We start from the raw sequence: 13,927 nt of genomic DNA on the forward strand, positions 1-13,927 counted from the left end.
AATGCAATGAGGTTATTTTGATAATTTTAGGGGACGCGTGAGAATTTCTAGATGGCGCGAAAACTAAAATTCTTGATTAGATGTGTTCGACTTTTTGGTCCATTGGGCCTTATCCAAATATCCAATCTAATAGAGCCCTTATAAAATATGCCACTTTTGGATGTGATATTTTCATTCACTAACTTTTTTTGGTTACAATCTCATTCACTAATTTATTTCTATTTATCTCTTAATTTTCTCTCTCCTTATCATCAAAGTCTTATTATTGGATTCCTTTCCAATTTCCAATCTATGTTTCTCTCAAGACACGTGAATTTTTTTTTTCTTCATTATTTTCTACATATCCTTTTTATCGAAAAAATTAGACACATAAATTAAAAACATTTGTTTTTTTTATTTTTCTTATTAGTATTACAATATTATGTTATGTTAGTTTTTTCTCCTTTATCAGGAGTTGAACATTGAACTTCATACTCCTTAACCTTTAGTTGATTAATTAATTTTTTGTGACAAATTGTTCAGAAAAATTCATGAACAATTCATAATAAAAATAAATGATCACTTAAAGTGCATTTGATTGTATTTGATTGCATTTGATTGCTAAAAAATAATCACTTAAAGTGCAGTTGATTGCTACATTTAATTGCTTCTTTAAATAATCACTTAAAGTGCATTTAATAGCTAAAATATACTCCCTCCGTCCCAAATTATAAGGAAAAAAAGTCCATTTTTTTTGTCCCAAATTATAAGAGAAAAAATCATTTTCAAGAATGTTTTTTTCTTATTTTCATAAAATTAAATGCAAATTGCATTTAATTTCTTCTCTCTCTCATTTTCTCAATAAACAACAACCAATAAAAATGGTTTTTACATCTTCCTATGCAACTTATTCCAAGAAAAATTCACAAAAACATACTTCAAATTCTCATGTTTTACTTTTTCTTAATAAGTGTAATTTTTTTATTTTCCCTTATAATTTGGGACGGAGGGAGTAAATGATTTAACAAAACAATTTCAATTATACCATATTTAATTTTAAAATTGTTTTTAGAACAAGACAATAAAAGAACAAGTGATTGGACAAAAATAATTTTATGTCTTATTGAACCACGAGACAACGTTGGTGTGTAAGTACTTTACCCTTGTTCTTTTTGTTTGCCAAATTAAATAAAGGAGAATGTTAACTTGTGCCCTTAAGGGCACATGTTAAGGAAGCAAATATAGAAATTATTTCTGGGAACTTGTGCATTTTTACTTTTATGCATTAAATTTCTTACATTATTAAATGTAATATTTCTATATTAAGATACCTTATCATATGCCCTTAGGGCACACGTTAACATAACCCTTAAATAAATTAATCACTTCTAGATCCATCCAAACAGAGTCTCATCTCATCACTCTTTGTTTCTCTCTTCACTCCATTTCTCTGCATCATCATCTTCCTCCAAGATGCAATACAACAATCTCGGAAAATCAGGTCTAAAAGTAAGCCAATTATCCTACGGAGCATGGGTAAGTTTCGGAAACCAACTCGACGTCAAAGAAGCCAAATCCTTACTCCAATGTTGCCGTGATCACGGCGTTAATTTCTTCGACAACGCAGAAATCTACGCAAACGGAAGAGCAGAAGAGATCATGGGACAAGCAATCCGTGAACTCGGCTGGAAAAGATCAGACATAGTCGTTTCCACCAAGATCTTTTGGGGTGGTCAAGGTCCAAATGATAAAGGACTTTCGCGGAAACATATCGTGGAAGGCACGCGCGCTTCTCTTAAGAGACTTGATATGGAATATGTTGATGTTATTTATTGTCATAGACCTGATGTTTGTACTCCTATTGAAGAAACTGTTAGAGCTATGAATCATGTTATTGATAAGGGTTGGGCTTTTTATTGGGGGACTAGTGAATGGACTGCTCAGCAGATTACTGAAGCTTGGTCTGTTGCTCAACGCTTGGATTTGATTGGTCCTATTGTTGAACAGCCTGAGTATAATCTCTTGAACAGGCATAAGGTTTAAATTTCATGTTTTTATTGATATTTTATTATGTTTATTAGATAGATTGATTGATATAAGTTTTGTGAGACTATTTGGGAGATTTTATGAAATATTTGTTGTGCATGTATTTTATTATGTTTATTAGTTAGAGGCTGTTTGGTTCGATTTATTTGATCTTTTCTACTTATATAAGTTTTGTAAGACTGTTTAGGAGAACTCATGAAAAAAGTTTATGACAATTTTCTTAAGTATTTTTTTTAGCTTATTTTCATAAGTTCTTCTTCAATGTAACTTATGAAAATAGCTCCTAGCATATATAAAAACAATTTATCTTTATTTTATCTTTTGCTGTAAAAATAGCTTATTTAAGCTTATACTATATGATAAGCGTTTGTGCTATAAGCTTCAAATGAACGGTATCCAAATAGATAGTTGGTGATAATAGTGTTGGTTTTTATTTGGTCGAAAAAAACAATGTTGGTTTTTAATTTAAGTTGCTTGTTTAAGTTGAATAATATTTACCTGGGTCAAATTGCAACGGGTTGATTTGTAGTGTGTTAAAGTGTTGTAAACTCTAACCAACATAGTGTAGCACAAGTGGTAGATACTTGGGATCCTTAACCATTTGGTCCTGGGTTTGATCCCCGACCGGTGCATATAGAGAAACATTTGTTGGGAGAGGTCAACCCCTTAAATGGATCTCAGTTACCTCGAGGGGATTAGTCTCTGCAGTTGCGCGCAGAGGATACCTTTGTTTTACTAAAAAAAAAGGTGTTGTAAACTCTAGAAGACCTAGTTCGATTCCTACTAGTGTAGAAGAGTTTTCTAAATTGTAATTTTAGTATTTATGTTTTTAAATTTGAAGAGTTTAATTGTGATGCATTGTAGTGTAAGATAAGCAAATCACAACCAATCATATATGTGACTGTAGAAGTACTTACGATTAAAGTCAAATATGATTGATTAAAGACAAATGTGATTAATGATCTAACCGCTATAATGGATTGATGGTCTAAAATATATTTACACTGACAGTGTATATGAATTACATCCATTTAATAAAGAACTTTATCTTTAAGGGAAAATTTGTACAAAAATATGTTCGATAAAAATCTGTAGTTATTTTGGAGTTCCCCTTATCCGTATGGATAATATTGCTTGTTATATGCTTATATGATATCGTTGATATGTGTTTTTTTCATTTTAGTTGGATATTTAAGTTGGTTTGATCTGAGTGTGTGAATGTACGTTGCAGGTTGAGAATGAGTTTCTTCCACTGTACTCATCTTATGGAATAGGTCTCACCACTTGGAGTCCACTTGCATCTGGAGTCCTCACTGGAAAATACAAGAAAGGAGTTATTCCCCCAGATAGTCGTTTTGCTTTGGAAAATTACAAAGTAATTAACTTCTTACAGCCTTTTTGTTGCTTTTTCTGAGAAAAAGTTTCTGTTTTTTTTTTTCTTCACCGTGTCTTATGTGATAACATATTTTTTTTAATTTAAATGAACTGGGTCACCTCATTGGATTTGTTGTCACTAAGATTGTGGTATGTCTTTTGTATTTCTGATTGTAGTTACGTTTTGGTACATTGCATACAATTTGAATTAATCGATGTGGATGGTACTCGAGGTACATGTTTAGTGGTACATTGTTTGGTTCCAATTACTACAATTTAAATGTAGATTAAGAGGGCATGAGAAAAGAGGGAATGATTTGAGTTTATGAAGGGAGGGGTCTTTCTAGATGACTATGAATGAATTCAAAGAGACGAATAACATTGTGACTATTTTGGGTTGTTAATTGGAACACAAAGATCATAATATATGCAGGACTAATTTGAGTATATTGAGTCAGTGACAAATATAGGCCCTTTTTTATGAGTACGAACATGTTCAAAATGTTGAAGAAGAATAATACATGGACTAATTTGGCCCAAAATTTTGACATGTCATTACCGTTTTGCAATGTGACAATTATTAATGGTCATATCAACACTGTAAGTTTATACATCATCAAATTAATCGTCACTATTGGATAGAACTAGACATAAGGACTAACGTGTTCTTCATTTGTATTGCTTCATTTCCTTCTAAATTGACATATGTTGTGATATTATTGTTGTATGATGGATGACAATGGGATGAGACTTTTGTGGCCCCTTTTGTTTAGATTACTGAGCAATTATTTCTGTTCTCATGTATTGTAGAATCTTGCATCTCGATCACTGGTTGATGATGTGCTCCGAAAGGTTGATGGTTTAAAGCCAATAGCAGATGAGCTAGGTGTGCCATTAGCTCAACTCTCAATTGCGTGGTGTGCTGCTAATCCTAATGTTTCCTCAGTTATCTGCGGTGCTACCAAAGAGTCTCAGGTTAGTTTTCACATTGTCAATACATTTTTATAAAGACGTCATTTAGGTAGTGAAAGAAATCTTTCGTTTTCATTCTTGAAACATTATGCATTTAGCAAGAAATACTTATAGCAGCTGGCGAATGTTCAGTTACTTATCTCGAGCATCGGCATGAGATAACTCGATACACTTTAGTTACCAATGTCTTGTAATGTTAGGGATTTTCTATTATTTAGTTATCACTAAGGAGAGTAATTTTTTTATTAATGGGTAATTTCCTTTACATTTGCTGAAATTAAGGTTTTTGATTATCAGTCACAATAGTTAGATAGCATTGTCGGTTGCGCTGTGAGAAACTGTGTTAAGATTTTTCTTTCGGATGTCAGTGTCTGTGATCCAGAATTATTGATATATTGTTCCTTATTTCTTCTTTGTATCACTGTTTGCCTTTTCTATATTCTGCTCTCTTTGATTTTTGAGGCTAGGACAAGTGTCTGCTCTTCTTTCTGTTACACGAGGTATTAATGTGGAGAGGTTTTCACATTTATTATTAGTTACTACCAAATGTCTGGTGGTTTGAGATGTTCATTGTTTTCCTAATGGTATGAAAACTTTTCAAATAGAAATGAATGAAAATAGGAAAAGACTGAGAATTAGGGGGTCTTTATAGTTTGTTTCCATTTTCTGGTTTCACTGTTTTTTGCAATGTTTTAAGAACCGGACCGGATGGTTCGACCGGTTCAGCCGTGAACCGGACACAACACCGGTCCGGACGAAGGGTCAGAACTGCTAGTCCGTTAAACCGGGAAAAAAACCATTTTGAACCGCTAGTCCGTTCTCCCTTAATTTAAAAAAAAAAAAAAAAAAAAACAGAAAATTCAATTTTTTTTTCTTTCTTTTTTCACAGCAAAAACGCGTGAAAACTGTGACCTTTCCTCAAATTGAAAGCTTTCTATCTTCTCTTTGCCATGTATGAACAAAACAACATCATTCCCCTCTTCTATATTCATATTCAATTGACATAAGTGATGAAAAAAATAAGAAGGATAAAAATAAAAGATAAAGAAGAATAAGAAAAAAGAATGAGCTTGAAGAAGAGATGGAACTTATTTCCATCAGATAGAGAGAGAAAGAAGATATGAAGCATAAAGAAGATGATGGATGAATTTGAGAAAGTAGGTGGCGGCTGCACATTTGTTTCCATTCTTTGCCATAATTTCTTAGCTATTGTTTTATATATTAGGGTTAGTATAATGGGCTTGGGCCATATTTTATGAAATGTTGGTCACTGAAAATAAGACATGTATTTATTTTATTTTTTATTATGAAAATGTGAGTTTGGTGTGTTTTTTTTTTTTACTAGATGTGATTTTGGTGTTGAGATGAGTATTTTTATTTTATTATATATTTATTTAATATCCGGTTCTACCGGTTCTACAACGGTTGAACCGATTGAACCATGAACCGGAGGTCACACCGGTTTGATGTCCGGTCCGGTTCTTAAAACATTGGTTTTTTTATAAATCTTTGACAAGAATTAAAATGGAAACAGAAATTGAGAGATATTATAATTTATAATTAATTATTTTCAGCCGACCTTTCAATAAATTTCTGGATGTGTCTTTGCTTACTTGACATACTCCTCTGCATATTTCTGTTACCTTTCTTCTCTATTTTACTCCTACTTGGTTCCCGAGTTCCTGGGTCGATAGCCACCTGTTCCAATTCACCACTTGATTCTTTTAGGCAACTTGGATTTCCAAATGAGCTGTTAGCTGCCATAACATTAACCAAGGGTGAGTTATGGAAATTTGTCTTGTAAGTTGGTCCAATCATCCCAAGAAGCATACTCTGTTGGTTTATGGAAAAATAGAATTGAAAACTAAAGTAAAGTAGGTTGAAGAGAATATCAATGAGATGAAATAGGGAAATTCAGTTTATTAATGACTACAGCAATACACTAAATAGTGTTTTCAAAATATCAAAACAGAACACAACAGCATCACCATAGAATTAGGAATGTGGGATAACAAAAACTACTTTCTCTTTTAAGATGTAGGAACCACTTATTGACTCAAATAAAAAAACTGAAACAATAGAAAATAAAGATAAAACAGCCACGTAATACAGTCCAAAAGCAATGATTAACATACTCCATAGCTAAACCGTCCCACTGAATAAAAACTTGAAGAATTTACTGGCCACCGCGGCATATGACTCAGGTTGCAGACTTGTTTCAGACAAGGTTATCAAGTTCTAGTTTTAAATAGTAAAATCATACGATTTTCGATCCTACATGCCCCTTCCGATCTGAATTGCGCACAAGTTGTTTGTCTCTGGTGAATTGATGATTGCTCTGTTTTTGTGTCTTGGGTTTGTTTTCTTGCATCAACATTGCATTTGTGATTTGTTCTAGACTTAAAAGTATTTTCTTTTGTGGACTAGGTCGTTTTATTATGATTATGCTTTGAGTAGTTTTTTGTGTGTGAACTTGGTTGTTTTATGTTTAAGCTTTGAGTAGTTTTTTTGTGTGTGAACTTAGTTTTTAAACATTTTCCCTTAAGGGATATACTGGTTTGTGTTTGTAATTGATGGTCGAAATGAATCTAGAAATTCGCATTGCTCATTTCCAGTCTCCTTTTCTTTCCTCATATTGATGTTAGCTTTCAGAAGTGATTTACTAGCGTTGAATGGCTGGAATGCTTAGTTTATTTTAGTTGTAGTAAAACATATCTAGGCTTTCAATTACTTATCGAAAAACAGATCTATAGCTTTTATCAGTCTCACAGAAAAGTATATTTGTGTTATTAAGAAAACATCTATTTGGAATATTGTAAAATCATTTAGGTTTTAGGAGAGTAGATGTAAACAAAAGAAAAGGAGCGATAAAATCACTAATGATTTTAAATTTGAACTGTTATTATGAAGGTTGTGAAGGTTATAAATTGAATTGAACATGAAAAGAGGGACAAAATCACTAATGGTGTTTTCTTGTTGAAATATGTACAATAGGGAGCTTATGTACTCTTAGGAATAGTACAGTTATTTTAAGGAACTAGTACAATAGGGAGATCTGAATTTTAACATTATTAACAAGGCATGCATAATGATGGTCTAACCTTTTGTAGATGTGCAGAAACTTAAATAATCAATCACAGTACTAGGCTGCTAAGTTTACATCGATTAATCAGTTGACAGAAAATTGGTATATGCTATAGGGAAAAGAAATAGAGGTCATCTTGACCGTCATAATCCATGTTTTACTTTTTATGTATTTTTCATTGTTTGATAGTAACAATGGCGATTTAAATATATCATGGACATATGCATAACTTAGTCTTAGAATTGGGAGTTGAGCCTAACTCAACTCACAAAACCAGCTTATAAGGTGAGGATTTCCCTCACTTAGAAACATATATTCAAGCCATCTCGCAACTAATGTGGGACTCTTACCATATAGTTTAAGTGCGGAAAGTTTGTATTTCCCCGTGTAAGGAATTTATCACCATCATATTTTTTCCTGTTATCCTTTGCTTAGATTCAGTAGAACATAAATGCAATTGCCATCATTCTTAATATGAAGCATACTTGCGTGCATGAATGGACTTTGCCAATTATCTTATATTTTCTGTTTTCCTTTGCTTAGATTCAAGAGAACATGAAGGCTATTGATGTCATTCCATTACTGACTCCTGCTGTGATGGAGAAGATCGAGGCTGTTGTTCAATCCAAACCAAAGCGCCCGGATTCATATAGATGAATTTCAGGTTTTCCATATGCAACACAACATATATGTGCATTCATTGGAAAGTTTCATGATCCCTTTTCATGGGAAAACAACTTTATGTTACAGTTAATTGTTGTTATTGATGTGGTTTCCTCCTCTTTTCCTTTTTAACTGTGGTACTAATTATGGTTTCTTATTTATGGGTTTGAGTTCTCCAAATGGGTTTTAGGAGCTAAATATACTCAAGGATATTGGTTTACATTATCATCCTAGATTAATATATGCTTATGGTTTGATAGTTTTTTCTTTTAAAGAGATATTGTTTGGATTTCGATATAGTCCATTGTTTCTCTTGATAGTTATTTCTGCCATGGGACAAGACATGATTAATTATTTTGGGTGCATGAAACAATGAATTTGGGCATATTTTTACCGCTGGCAGATAATTGAAAGGTTACATTCTTTAGCTTAGGATACTTAACAGCTAAAATGTTTCGCGTTATAGAACATTTAGGTTATGTTTTCGAGTTGAGAGAGGGTGACTTTTACAAATGAAGGGAAGAAGGGAGCCTCCCATTTGCATGGAGATGATTTTTCTTCATTGAACCAAAACATCCTAATATGGATGAATTAAAAAGAAAGTCATTGAGGGTGAGTTTTGGAGGGTATTGAATAAGTTTTCAAATTGTTATCTATAATTTTCAAAAGTAAAATGAATTTCTTTTCTCGTTCAGCACAGCTCCGAGCAAGACAAAACTAGATAACTCTGGTGGTATGTGGTAGTGTTTGTTTCTGGAAGGTTTTGGTATGGCGGAGACATGTTCTCAATACGGTGGATCACTGTGAAAAATGTATCTACAAGAGTTTAGCATTATGATGCTCAAGTCTATATTGACAACTGTTGTTTCTGAGACTAAAAATTGTTTAAAATAATTTTCAGCTACCGAAGAGATTACTGAATTGAGTCGCGGGTCACTGTATATATCGGGCAAGAATTACATCCTTAAATATGATACTAAAACCACTCTTAAGTCGAAAAGACTATAGTACTATGAGTATTCTTAAGTCGAAAAGACTATCATACTATGAGTATTCTTAATTCAAGGAACGATGGTAATTAACCACTCTTAAAACAAACTATTACTAACACTAGTTCTTCTAATTTGCAGAACATATTACCATCCAATGAACTCTATATATATAGACTTAACAGTGCAATAACATTATGTAAAAATGTTAACCACTCGGTTTCTTTATTACAGGAATTGAAAGCCACTCACAAAGCTTTTCTAAACAATATGAATTAGGGGTATGATAAATGAATTGTTTTTCAATATAATATATCAACTTCCAAACCATGAAAGATGAAGTGATTTCAATGTCTCTGACACAAAGACAAAAATAAGTACGTTACACTTTCTGTCGACGTAGAGTGCAACGGTTGATGGTGTGTGAGCACTACTTACTTTGCCAGCCTTTGTTAAGTGGTAGTTAAATTCCCTCTGTCAAATCCTTATCATTTGTGATGTTGAAGAATGAATATGATGGCTAATCCAATTTAATATTTTCACATCAACAAGTGACGGCTATCAAAGGAAAACCGCTCCAAAAATAAAAAACCAAGTGACCGCACCTTGATATATCGATCTCTAGGGTTGGTTTTTCAAGAGACTTAACACTTATACTTAGGTATCGTTTGGCTTGATTTTTTTCCTCCTATTTAGAGTTTATGCAAACAACTTATGCAATTTTTATATATTATTATAAGTTTGTCAAGGTAGTTTATGATAAAATAGTTTATAAAATTACAATTTTCACTAGTGTAAACTTATAAAATAACATAAAACTTAATTTATATTACATAAACTCAAAAAAAGCTAGGTCAAACGGACCCTTAGGGTTTTTTATCGAGTTCCTCCTATTTTCTCTCAAAAACTTACCACTATTTTATATAGTGTGCAATCTTATCAATGCAGGACTTAATTTATTTATTTTTCAAAAATACATGCTAGAATGCTCTAGTACCCAATATTTTATTTTCAATTAACACATAATTGTGCAATTTATTCCAACAATCCCCCACTTGAATTTAAAATAAAATTCTAAAACAGCGTATAAGCAAATGTGACGTTTGTCTTGAACCTTCACATAGCGAGTAAGAGCCCGATTCAACAACAGTGACGCTTGTCTTGAACTCTATCTCAGATTTTTCTCAAACCCCACACAACCTTTCCTAAGGTGTATCTTAAAAGCCTGTGCTTTAATGGTCCTGCACGTGTATCCTAGTTTCATGAACGCTCTAGGAATTCGCCTCAAAATTCCATAGGAATCGGCCTAAGTTCCACATTCATATAGGCGAGTCTATCAAGAGTACTCCTGAAGCTTGATACTCCACTCATATAGAGTATAGATCTCATTAAGAGATTTAATATCTCATCCATTCGCTTTCAGGATTCATGCTTCTCTTATCATTGCATGATCACCTCATATTACTCACAACTTGTTGTTTACCCATTGAAACCTAATTCTTGGGATCTCAAGTCTTTTAGGTTGGGTTACCATCATAAGTAATTCACAGTAGGCATTAATCTCATCTTCTTGGATGTATTATGGACATCGTTTTTAGCTATTCCTTTCGTCAAAGGATCTGCTAAATTTTCATCAGTGTGTACGTGACCCATTCTTACAGCTCATTTAGAGAGTAACTCTCTCACTTCACTGTGCTTACTTCTTATTTGACGTCTCTTACCGTTATAATAACGATTCTCAATTTATGCAATAGCCGCGGTACTACCGCAATGGATCAACACATCTGGCATAGATTATTCCATAAAGGAATCTCAGCTTGCAAGTATCTCAACCGTTTTGCTTCTTCATTAGCCGTCGATAATGCTATCATTTCAGACTCCATAGTGGATTGAGCCAATATGGTCTGTTTCTTTGATATCCAAGATACAATTTCTCTACTCTAATAAATATATAGTTACTAGTTGTTTTAGAATCATATGATAATATATTTTCCAATCTACATCATTGTATCCTTCTAATACAACAGAAAATCTCTGTTGATGTAATATGAGATTCATGACCCTTGTAAGATATTTCATGAACCTCTCAATAGCATATCAATGCTCATTATTAGGTTTACTAAACCCACACAACTGTACTACGACGTATGCAATGTCGGGTATAGTACAATCAGTGACATACCGAATGCAGTCGGCAATGCTTTTATATTCTAATTGTCTTACACTTTCAATAGTGTTCTTCCATAGTTTTTACACTTAGATCATATAGTATGCAAACAAGTTTGCAGTAAGTAAATATATTTCTTTAAAACCTTCTCATCATTGCGAGATTAATTTAAGGAAATTTTCATTTATGAATTAATAATCTTAATAACTAATATTACATTTACCTTTTCGAACTCTTTCTTATTAAAGTTGGTAGACAACAATGATTTCACTTCATTCACAACATGAATGTTTGCTCTAAACATGTAAATCACTTACATAAAGACATATGATAATGCAAATGCTATTTACCAGTTTATAGTAAATACATTTGTCACTTTCATTCATTTTTAATTCATTTGATATCATGAAATTGTCAACTTTTCATGACATTTCTTATGGCTTATTTAAAACCATATAAAGTGCTATATGACTTATAGACTTTAATTTTCTTGCCACCCATGAATTGCAAAATATTCAGGTTGTTCCAAATTAATTTCTTCTTCCAGTCACCGTAAAAACAAAGGAAAACGGTTTTGACATTCATTTGGTTTACTAACGGTTTTGACATTCATTTGGTTTACTATTATAAATAGCATAAAGAGATTTTAGTACCATTATGGATGTTATTCTTGTGACAGGAGAAAAACTTTTGAAGAAATCTATATTTTTTCTTTATTTAAAACTCTTGGCTACAAGGCGAGCCTTGTATTTATCAAAAGTTCCATAAGGTTTTAGATTCTTTTTCAAAATTCATTTACAACCCATTGATTTGTACTCAGGAGGCAATTCTTTCAAATGTTAAGTCTTATTAGATCATAGAGAATCTATCTTATCTTTTATGGCCTCTTGCGATATATCAGCCTTCAAGGAAGACAACGCTTCTTGAAAGCTAGTTAGATTCTCTTCGATTGTATAAACCATGTAATCGGGTTCACACTCTTTAGCAATTATTGCTATCTTACCGCTTCGAGGTTCCGTAACATCTTGATCAATGTTCTCATCACTGCTTCTGATCGCTGGAATGTGATCAGTTGCAATACCCCCACTAGTGCCCCCATTATTTCTCAATTTAAAGAGAAATTCATTTTTATAGAAATCAACATCATTTGATTCTATGATCACTTTAACATTTAGGTCATAAAACCTATGAGCTTTACTGTTAATTATATACTTAACTGGTGAGTTTAACTCTTTTGATTTATGGAATTTAAACATAGGCCAGATAAACCCAAGTTCTAAAATAAGACAAATTAGATTGTATTTTCTTCAAAATTTCATAAGTAGAAATTTTGTTCTTAACACAAAACAATCAATTAATAAAATTTCTCACACTCATATAATGAGATGCAATGCCGAAATTAAGCATGACTGTAACAACAACTAGTTCGGTAAAGGTTCTATAAAATTTTTAAGCTTTACCGTTCATCTCAAAAGAATAAGATACAGTTGTTTCATGATAATTTCATACTCATTAAAAATGTGGGAATTATTTTTTTGTGCCTCTATCAAAATCATTTGATTTTTTCATTGAATTACTTTTCAATTTCAGTTCCATATAATTGAAACATGTCAAAATTATCACTTATCACTTTTATTTTTCATAAGATGTATGAAAATATAACTTGAATAGTCATCAATAAAAGTGATGATTTTTTTTGTTTCTAATCAAAGTACCAGCTAGAGTTTTAATTCACATTGTGTATCTGATTCTTGAATAATTTGTCAATTGGCTTCAGACTTGTGAATTTCTTTCTAGTGTTGTTGTTCAAGACAACAAGCACTTCATTATTCTGATTTTGCTTTCTAGCTTCTTCTTCAATGCGAAGACATGTTATCAGAAATTCGAGGGAATATCATTTAGCCATTTATCCTTATAGTTTGTTCAATTTTTAAAGTAAAATTGAAATCACTTTCTTCAAAACAATAACAACTCTTTTGTTATTATAAAAGCATAATTTTTATTGCCAATTTTTGAAGTGATTTACTTCAAACCGAAACGGTTTGTCTAGTCAACAATATCATAATATGATCCAGTAATTTCTTCGGTAGATATGGCAGAAAAGAAACATCTTAACATAGTTGTGTAATTTTTCTTATACCACATAAAGAAAACATTACCACATTCGGATTTTGAACAAGAGATCTCTTCAAATAGTTGAGTTCTATTTTAATTTATGCTCTTCTCAAAAGTATAATTCAAGAGTGAGTTAATACTAAACAAACGGTTTGGAGAAACATTGGATAATAATATTTTTAAGGTAGTAATAGATTAACCGCTAAGCATTTTATTATCCGTTCATTTTGTTGCAATGTTATTCAGATAACTTAGTTTATCAATCCATAGTTGAAAACAACAATAAATTTTTCCAATTCTGAATTGTGCAATCTTGATATTAATATTGTGCATGAATTTTTCATATTTCGAAAGTTACAATCCGCAAACGCTCAGTTTAGGAACGTAACTTTCAAAGTGTGTCGGTATCATATTTTATAATTTATGATCGAAACGTAACTGAAATCGAAACCAAAGGTATTTTCAGATTTTTGGTGGCCTGTGAGCACATAGAAGGCCTATAGAGCAATTTTCAAGACCTAAAGGGTTAAAGACCCA

At 32.2% G+C, this 13,927-nt stretch overlaps 1 protein-coding gene across 1 annotated transcript; it reads left to right on the forward strand.

The window, feature by feature from the left end:
- Nucleotides 1-1,151: 1,151 nt before the first annotated feature.
- Nucleotides 1,152-8,393, forward strand: LOC123897033 (probable voltage-gated potassium channel subunit beta). Its single transcript, XM_045947559.1, has 5 exons — nucleotides 1,152-1,167; nucleotides 1,353-2,016; nucleotides 3,257-3,400; nucleotides 4,210-4,374; nucleotides 8,000-8,393. The coding sequence occupies exons 2-5, from the start codon at nucleotides 1,453-1,455 to the stop codon at nucleotides 8,111-8,113; spliced, it is 987 nt and encodes a 328-aa protein (XP_045803515.1). The 5' UTR covers nucleotides 1,152-1,167; nucleotides 1,353-1,452; the 3' UTR covers nucleotides 8,114-8,393.
- The last annotated feature ends 5,534 nt before the right edge of the window (nucleotides 8,394-13,927 follow it).

This window comes from Trifolium pratense, linkage group LG1, assembly GCF_020283565.1.
Source record: "Trifolium pratense cultivar HEN17-A07 linkage group LG1, ARS_RC_1.1, whole genome shotgun sequence".
NCBI lineage: Eukaryota > Viridiplantae > Streptophyta > Magnoliopsida > Fabales > Fabaceae > Trifolium > Trifolium pratense.

Bases quoted from the DNA above. Each gene is read 5' to 3' on its own strand.
- LOC123897033 (XM_045947559.1), top strand. From the start codon at position 1,453: ATGCAATACAACAATCTCGGAAAATCAGGTCTAAAAGTAAGCCAATTA. The intron at 2,017-3,256 runs GTTTAAATTTCA...TGTACGTTGCAG, and splicing joins ATCTCTTGAACAGGCATAAG to GTTGAGAATGAGTTTCTTCC. The intron at 4,375-7,999 runs GTTAGTTTTCAC...TCCTTTGCTTAG, and splicing joins GTGCTACCAAAGAGTCTCAG to ATTCAAGAGAACATGAAGGC.